The 9,285-nt window shown below is 44.3% G+C and overlaps 1 protein-coding gene and 1 long non-coding RNA gene across 5 annotated transcripts in view; one reads left to right on the top strand and one right to left on the bottom strand.

Moving 5' to 3' along the window:
* Window positions 1-5,537, bottom strand: part of Dcbld2 (discoidin, CUB and LCCL domain containing 2) — a 61,863-nt gene extending 56,326 nt beyond the window's left edge. For 2 of the 4 annotated variants that reach the window (XR_003835114.1, XM_021185350.1), the window contains exon 1: window positions 5,043-5,537. Coding sequence is in view for 3 of the 4 variants with exons in the window: in XM_021185350.1 (XP_021041009.1) it covers window positions 5,043-5,238 (196 nt within the window). In the remaining variant the exon portion in view is untranslated. The remainder of the gene's footprint in view (window positions 1-5,042) is intronic. The other 2 variants (XM_021185351.2, XM_029470274.1) reach the window with 1 other exon arrangement.
* A 195-nt stretch (window positions 5,538-5,732) lies between these two features.
* Window positions 5,733-8,917, top strand: LOC115029556. Its single transcript, XR_003835117.1, has 3 exons — window positions 5,733-5,818; window positions 7,892-8,158; window positions 8,842-8,917. It is a non-coding gene; the product is annotated as an uncharacterized LOC115029556 (long non-coding RNA).
* The last annotated feature ends 368 nt before the right edge of the window (window positions 8,918-9,285 follow it).

Here is a 9,285-nt window from a genome sequence, read left to right as displayed (position 1 = left end):
GAGAGAGAGAGAGAGAGAGAGAGAGAGAGAGAGAGAGAGAGAGAGAGACAGAGACAGAGACAGAGACAGAGAGACCGAGGCTTTGGACAGCATCCTGTAAGTGATACAGGAGCTGATGACAGATGCTAGGGAGGTCACTATGAAGAGCAATATCCTACTCCATTAGATCAGGGCTGGCTCACAGTAACCAGTCAACTGCTACCTGACAAATGACTAGGCAGAAACAAAGGGCACAGTGCTAGGGAAGGAGTGATGGCACGGAGCACTGGCCAAAGCTTGCTACTCAGTGTAAGAGGGTAGGCCTTTGACTCCCTTCTGTTGAGTCTACCATCACCACTTCTCAAACATCTGCCAATCCTGAAAAGCCCAGCCACCTAAAACTACGTATCAACAAAGCCTTGGCTTCCTTCCCCAGTCATTGTAAAATGTCTCCTGTAATCCATACCACTGTGCATGGCACTCAGTGGAACATAATTACTTGCTCAATTTGTTTGTGGAGTGTCTGAAGACAAGGTGCTGTTTTATCTCCTCTGAATGTTACAGGGTTGTACTGAATGACACATGAATGTTCTCCTGAGAGTGCAGGGTGGCTACCCCACTCCCAGTTCTTGATGAAAATTAAACAGAATACTGGTAACTCCTCACACATCCCAAACAATACAATTTAACCCAAAAGCTAAAGGTACTTAACAAAAGTCTTGCAGAGAATTCTGGACCACTGTCGTTCAACTGCTGTCTTCAGACTGTGGGCTGATTTAGCAAGCAAAGTTCAGTAACTTTTAGAAGTCACCATTATACTGGCTTTCATTAAAACTAGCCTATCTGAATACTTTCCCATGCTCTTGAATTATGTTGATTTAGTCCAAATAATGACCTGGAAACTTATCATGATATACTTTATTAAACTAACATTTTCAAGTGAAATACTTTCTTAAACATTCTCTCCCGAGTGACAAATTTAATAAAATGTAAAAGAAAATACTGAAAATGAAAGCTTAAGTGATGTGACAGCTTCATAAAAAGTGAATTCCTTGTGATAAAATTTTACATTTTATAATTTGCTGGTGTTTTATAAATATGTTTGCCTGTGTTAAAATTATGAAACTATGTGACTAGAGAAGGGGGAATGAAAAATTGATAAAGTAAGAGACAACTGTGGATCGTTACCATCTGAGATTTTTTTCTTTACATTAACACTATCTTCTGTAAAATATTTTCTAAGATATATATGAAGTGCTGTGGCTGCAAAGTTGTGAAAAAGTTATCTAAAACCAAACAAAGCAGGAACCCCGCAAGAAAAGCTGCTAGCCTGGCTCACTTCCTGTCTCAGAAGTCACATTTGGGCAGTGGGACTATCTATCACTCCTCATCCTAGGCCAGCGTTCCACACTCTTCCAAACAGCCACTGTCTACTTGTATGTATTTAATCCTGGGTCACCATTTACAGTCTTACATTCATATTGCTCGTTAGACTACAACTACATAAATTACTCTGTTGAACCTGGATTAAACACATGCAAATATCGGGCACCTACTTCCATATCTTGGTCATTTGGAGGGATGACCTAAGCTGAGAATGATTAGGAAAAGTCAAAGACAGACAGCCTCAGATTAGAGCTACATAAAAGAGCCCTGTTTTGGTTTAGCACAGTGGTTCCCAATCTTCCCAATGCTGAGACCCTTTAAAACAGTTCCTAATGCTGGGCTGACCCAACCGTGTAACATTATTTTTGTTTCTACTTCATCGCTCCAATGTTGCTACGATTATGAACAGTAATGTAAATGTCTGATATGCAGGATATCTGATATGTGAACCCCGTGAAAGGGCCGTTCAATCCCAAAGGGGCTGTGAGCCACAGGCTGAGAACCACTGGTCGAGTGGTTGGTTGATAGCTTTTTGAGGTAGGGTCTCACAAGATGGATGGTGTAGCTAATCAGAAAGCCCTGACTCCCCTGCTTCAGCCAAGAGCTAGGATGGCAAGCTGGCTTGTTGCAGCATGTTTTGTCAAACCAAGAGAAGACAGAAAATTCTAAATCTACCTAGTATGGATAATTATAAATGTTTCTTTGCTGAGGAAGAAGTTCTTCATTTCTGACAATTTGTAAATTCTGGACCTCCTTAGCATCACACAAGCCAATGAAGGTACTGCTTACCAGAATAAAACTTCCCCATGCATCAATGACAAGTACGACTGTTTAACTGAAATGACTCTCTCAAAGAATCAACCTGACCTGTTTCATAGGTTATTAAATTGCAAAATCAGTGTCCTTGACAACATGCCATATGAATGGCTGTAAACAAATCACTCTTAATGGATTTTAAAAATTAATTATATTCTGGTATCATATAATTTCCAAGTCACATTCTAGCCCACAAGGTAGACAAGTCTTCTGTAATATAAATGAGGAAGCTGGGTTACTGAGATGAGGTGACCCAAATTCCTAGTCATAATGTAAACTGGAGATAGAAATTCTATCACAGTAGAGTATTAACTGCTTATTATGAAAATGTATTACAGCAGCAAATATGCAATCAGGCTAAGCTCTACTAATTTCAGTTCTGTTAAAAAGATGTATATTTTTTTAAAAAAAGGTTTTGAAAATGATCTTAATATAAAGATTTGAAGGTGAACTTACCATGAATTTTAGAATTCATGTATATAAGCTGCATCTAAAATGTCTATATTATAAATATATGTAAGTAAACCAAGTCTATTTATTAATTTAAAGAATACTAGTTAGTTATGATACATCATTGTGAAGAATTAGGTTTTCGAAAATGTCATGAACTTTATTCTAACCCAAGGATAAAGAAAAATCACTTTTGGGCAGGAAATCTGCTGAGAAAGAGCTATGTATGGCCTTAAGTAGAACAAAGGCAAGAGACAGCATCATTTCAAAACAGTGTCAGGAAGATAAAAATGCACTTATGCACTCCCATGGACACGGAATATGTTTGTACCTGGTAGGCTGCGTGGGGAGCAAGACTGATTCAGCCAGCCTATTTTCTTCGGTTTATTTTTCATTATAACTACATGCAAGTAGCAGACATTTGGAAAGGTTTTATCACTCAGAGACAGCTGATAAGGTCACATTATTCCTTCCAAGCTTCTTCCCAAGGCTTCTTAAGAGAATACAAAGTCCACCTTGGAACACATGGGCATTCTCATATGAAAACGTCTAGAGGTGTTTAAGAGATTCACATCCTGAGTGAGGGAATGTCAGCTGACCCTGAAGGAATGTGTTATCTTAGTTAAGACTAACTTCAAAGAAATTTCACTGCAAGCAGCACTAGAGCCCTCAGAGGGAGAAATTTTTTTTAAAAAATATCAGGGAATTCTCCTCTCATACAATTTCTCAATTTTCAGATACTCACCAAACTAGTCCTTAATTTACTAACTTAGTAACTCGTGTTTAATAATTGATAAACACATTATGCTTTCCCTTTGTAAAACTGTGTGTTACTGGTTCATTTACTTAATCTATGAAAGAGACATGCATTCACTTATGAGCAAGACAGAAAATTGATACAAAGGTATTAGACAAACAAAACTACCCAATTTTGAAGAATAAAAAAAAAAAAACATGTCTTTTTATGCTCTCTAACATTATTTCTATTTGTTTTGGTATCTTTTGGCCATGGGAGACAAATATATTGTTACAGTGCTGACTAAAATGATTCAAAAATCATTTTAAATAAGATAATGTTGCATGTTACAACAGTCTGGGAATGACTACTCCAAAAGATAACGGTGTCCTATATAGCTGACTCTGTTACTCGAAGATTTGTTTTAAACATGACGTGAAATTCTAGATGTAAGCCATCTAGAAATGTTCAAACACAGGAGTGTACGTACTGCTTAAATGGTCATATTCCTTTCTACATTAAAATATGCTGTATTCACTGTGCATCGGTTTCCGTCTGCTGGGAACGGGTTAACCATCTCACCAAGCTGTGTGTTAAATGCACTGATTTACACAAACCACTTAGTCCCGGGCCTCCCCCACACAGTAAGCTTCTGTAGCCATATAAGTCTGTCTCCCCACCATGAGAAAGAAAAACACACACATAGATGCCAAAACTTCAGAGGCTTCCACACTCTAAAACAGTAAGCGCTGACTGAAATCTGCCTATTAGACCTCTAAACCTTAGGTTGCTCAGTTTAAATGTGACTATTAAAGAGTACAGTTTACGTATTTCCCTTAGAGATTACCTCTCACACATCCATCAAGGCTGCACCTTCTCAAGAGACAATCCCATGACCTTGAAGGTATTCCTTACTGACAAAAAGTGCACACAGTGGGAAGCTGAACTGAGAAATGGAAAATGTATTTCAAGAAACTCTTTCTAGCAATTAGTAACAAGAAAAGCCATGGAAGAAATAAAGCCAAACAGAATGTGGTACGCTGCCCAAAGCAGCAACATTAAAAAGTTCAGTCCTGTATTCTCTTTCTACTGTTGATGATTTATCAACCAACAGTTGTGCCGGCTTCTGGAATGGGACTGTAGAAGGAAAAAAAGCTTTGTCACTTTCTGAGAAAGTTTGCGCTTTTGGTAGTGGACCGCTCCTCTGGGCCACTTCTGTGTTTGATCAAGCCGATCTACAAACCACCGTCCTCAGTAATGGGCAGGTGCTCTGAAGAACGAATTGCAAACGCAAGCAAGGCTCTAGAGAGCACTGCAATTTGCTTCATTCGCGTTAGAACCTGAGCGCTATCCCTAAGAACAGCAATCACTTTCCTGTCTTTAATAAGCTCAAGATGCTTTTCAATTTGCTCCCTACTCCGTCCATCAGTCCAGAAGGAGACAGCAAGGAGGCCTCCACGGCAGGGTCTCATACGTCCCTCTTTCACAGAAATGAATGGCTTTGCGGAAAAGTAAAGCGACACAAACTTGAGACACCGGGCGGCACCACCACCCCGGCCCGGCCCCCGCCACATCAGCCTCGCCAGTGTGGTGTCTCTGCATCTCTGGGTTCGTGGGCAGGTTCCTCCAACAGCCAAGAGCCTCAGGAGGCCGACCGGTGCTGGCCACCACTCACCTTGCTGGCCTCCAGCGTCCTGGAGCAGTAGGAGCAGCAGAAGGAGCAGCCGAGGCCTGGAGGAGGAGTTGCGGCCAGGAGGGAGGGGACAGCAGCCGGCGCTGGGCAGCGCGGCCCGGCCGGTGGCGGCGGGCGCGGCCGGGCCTCGGGGACCCTGGGGGCTGCGCGCGGCTCTCAGCGGCGCCCGGCTCGCCATCGCGGCGGCCGGCAATCCGCCCGCATAGTGCGCGCGCCGCGGAGCCCCGCGCGCCCGGGGCCCGCAGCACCCGGTGAGGACCGGGCGGCAGCGCAGCGCGCCTCGTCCCCTTCGCCCTGCTCCCCACGCCCGCTTCACCGAGCTTCCCTCCCCGAGACCCCAGGCCGGAGCGCGGCGGACCGGAGGATAGCACCGGGGCCCGAGCTGGAACGCGCTCCCGCCGCGCTCGTAGCCCGACCGTCTCTCGGGCGGGCCGGCCCCGCTCTCTCGCCCTCCCTCCCGCGCGCGCTGGCCACGCCTCCTCCGCCTGCTGAGACCAATGAGCGGCCAGATCTGGTCCAGCTCCTTCCGTGCCGTCCAATCAGCACGCCGTCTGCTCTGTCGACCTGTTAGCTCCTCTCCTAAAGCTCCACCGCCCCTCATCCGCGTCTGCCAATCGCCCTGGACCTCTGGGAGCGTCCCACCCGCCTCTCTCGATCCGGGTTCGCCCCCAAGACGGGGCCGGGAGCGGTCCCCGCCCCGCTGAAGAGCCTGTAGTTTTTGGGACCACTGCCCAGAGTGAACCCGCCGAGACTCTCTGGTCAGTGACTTCCGGGACTTCCCCATCCCGCGCTCTCCAGCTTCCCAGAGCCAGCTTGCTCCTGGCTCCTCCCCCGTCGAACATCAGGCCACTGGAAGGGGTGGGATGGCTGGATGCTGGAAGATTTCAGCTAGGAGCTGTATTTAAGGGACTGTTTTTAAATAGCAGAGTATGTTTTTCTTAATTAAAGCTGCAGTCAATTGCAGCAACATCTGCGGGTACAATTACAAATGTAGTGTTCAGTTTTTGCAAAGATAGCTTCTAGGGCTTTGGAGAGGAAATATAAAATAAGACCCGTGTTGCTGAGACTATTTAAGTCCACTATCTGTAAAATTGTGCTCAGAGAAGCCCCAGGAATTAGAGCCACCTTATAGATAATTTGCAGATTTTGGAATGGGGAAGAAATGTCAGTACATCATGCCGAATGAAACAAGTACAAATTCAAATAATAGGCAATTTGATGGAGTCTTTGAGCAGGCAGTATGGCAGAGGAAAGATCAGTCTTTAAAGAAGAATCCACAGAACTAGACAGTAGTTTTATAAAGAAGAAACCATCAGGGATATTTTTAATAGGGACTCCCTAAGAAAAGTATTGTACCCTTAACAAACAGGGACTTAGGTAGAACAGTTTGCATAGCAAAGGAAGTAACTATAGGGCATCTGTATTATCTTTCAGTTTATGGTGGTTCATCTTGGTTGATTTTTCACTGGACCAGCAGTATTACTGCTGTGCCCTGTCCTGCTGATGACTGCCTTTAACAAGCCATAATTTTCTGGCAGCTGGGTCTTCTCAAGGCTAAGCAACAGATGCTGTACAGCAAACTGATACTGGCATAGGATGTCTACTACCTTGAGAGTATTAAATGCTCCCCTGAGTTAACGTGTTCTCAAGTGATGGTGGGTTTATAAAATGTGACTCTTAACATAAGCTGAGAAGCAGCTATACTGGGATGCAAAGCCAGAGAGATAGGCCATTGGTTAAGAGCCCTTGCTGCCAATCCTTACGATCTGAGTTTGATCCTCAGGATTTACATGGTTGCTAGGGGAGAGAACTGCTTCTGCAAGTCGTCCATGGTCCTCCAGATGTGTATTGTGGAACATCTCCCCTCCCACCCCCATACTAAATGAATAAATAAATAAATAAATAATAAAATACATGCCTTTTAAAGAAAAAAAATCGATATGGATATACAGCTAATAAATGAGGCTATAGAAAAGCAGGTTGTACAAATGTCAGTGTGAGAAGTATGTAGGAATTGGATCTGGAACTTGTGAATACATGTGAGAGTCCTAAACACGTAAAGCACTCACATCCGTGTTTCAAAGAAAACGCAAATGCTGGAAAGGATTCTAGAGGCCATTTTTTCCAAGTTTCCTGCATATTTCTCACACAATAAGCCCCCCCCCCCCCCAGTCGTATCTGCTAAACATCTATCGTGTAGTGAAGAAAGCACTACCAATATACGCCCTGGTCATACAAAGTTCAGTTAGAGAAGCTTACATGCTAGTGGAGAAGACAAACATTTAAACAAATCCATCGTCACCAGTGCCAATTTGGAGGCGAGAACTGACAGACCTAACACTATGACCTACCCCAGCAAACAGCCAGTCCTAAGCCAAGGATTCAAGTGATAGTCCCTGAGATGAAGCACCTCACATGTTGGATCACTCCTTCTGTATGACCACCTAGTGATAACCGGAGGCCACAAGGTGGACACAGCAAAGGGTTAGAAGCTGCTGGCTAGGATTCCTTCAGCTACATGGAACTGCACAAGAAGCAGAGTGAACTAGCTCAGGTACGGGAACCTTTCTAGAAAAGAAAACGCTGGAGTTGTGGCTGTCCCCCCTCTGGGGAGTACAGCCTGAAAAGACTCCGAATTTCTTATAAGTAATTCCCCCATCACAAAAGAGAGGGGTGCTCTCATTTTCTGTTTTGGTATGCTAAGAGTTGTTAAAGTAGAAAATAAAGCGGTGAAGTGTTTCAGAGGACAGAACAGGGAAAAGAAGAGAGGGAGAAACCAGCGTCTGAAAAATGATGCTAGCCGTCTGTCCTCGTACTCTTTTGCCTTTCAGCTTCCTGAGTTTCCTTTCTGGGGGTTTGGCTGGAGAACAGCCGGAGAACGTTCCCCTACTGCCTGACCATGGGAAGTCATAGGAGGAGCACCGAAGCGAGAATTGAGACAAAGTGCTGCCCACCATGTCTCTCCACTTCTGATTATGGTTGTACAACCAGTTTCAGAAGGCTTCTGTGAGATAGCGGAATGTTTCCCGGGAACCTTCCACCAAAGTCATATATCAAGCATTCGAGTCTAGACCAGTCACTGCCAGAGGGCAGTCCAGGTTTACATTTACTCTCCCATACTTTCTGCATACTTCTCTAATCCACCTTGCCTTTCTCTTTGCCTCGGGGGACTTAGTTTCCCTGTAGGCTGATGTCCGCTGAGTCAGTGGGGATAGGGCAGTTTGACCCATGAGATTCACCTGCGCAGGGCCAGGACCTAACTGGTGATTGTGAAAAATCACTCAGCATGAATAGGTTTGTAGAAGGTCACCACCGTCATAGGGGCCATAGCTAGAAGCTAGAGTGTGTCCCGTTGTCAAGCCCGGCCCCTCAGCTTTCCTACAGAATCTCAAGAAGGTGAGAACTTTAGAGATTCCCTTGGGTGCAAAACAACAGCACAAGCCCAGAAGTAGTGGAGGCCTCACAACACACGAGATCCTGGACATGAGCCAGACCCTGCAACCACCGCAGTTGTCTCTTTGGGTTGGTAAATGAAATAATGCTTTGAATGTAGGCTCTAGGGCAGAGATGGACTTGAGGAAAACACCACATAGGATAACTGAGTATGATACACTAGGAATAAAGGTCTGTATCATTTTAATGCATAGTCACTCCATGGGAAGATGTTTAAAAATAGAAACAGATTTCTGATGTGAATTTTAATTTACAAGATCTTCTCTTCCCTGATATCTCCTTCTTCCTCTTTTTGTTTTCTCGTTCTTTTCCTTTCTTCTTCTCCTAGTTAATAAAGAGCAACGGGACTTGACATCCAGAGAGAAAGAAATATGAGGAGCCACACCCCACAATTTCATCTTGTAAATGAGCTTAGGAAAGGAGAACAGGAGGGAAAGCCCCCGAGGGCTGTCGGCCTGGGCTTCTGTCACTGCAGACATCTGGCTTTTAATGACATGATATGGGAAGAATCATTTGGCACCATCATTGCTGTTAAATGTCTTTCAAGCATTAATAAAACATAAGAGACTCGCTTAAAATGGCATTTATACTGGAAACCTTACGGTGATGGTATGTCATGAATCACTGGTGAGCTTTATCCGTGGCCCTGTTTTTGGCAGGAAAACTGAAAGGGGGGAATGAAGGAGAATTTGCCTTTGTGATCTTCCCCTGAGGTCAGAGAGAGAGAAGCCTATGGCAGTCCCCGGAAATACTTCAAACTTCAAAGACGAGA

The sequence above is a fragment of the Mus caroli genome, chromosome 16, assembly GCF_900094665.2.
Source record: "Mus caroli chromosome 16, CAROLI_EIJ_v1.1, whole genome shotgun sequence".
Lineage (NCBI taxonomy): Eukaryota > Metazoa > Chordata > Mammalia > Rodentia > Muridae > Mus > Mus caroli.
The sequence above is the reverse complement of the archived record's forward strand: the minus strand, read 5'-3'. Positions and strand labels throughout refer to the sequence as shown.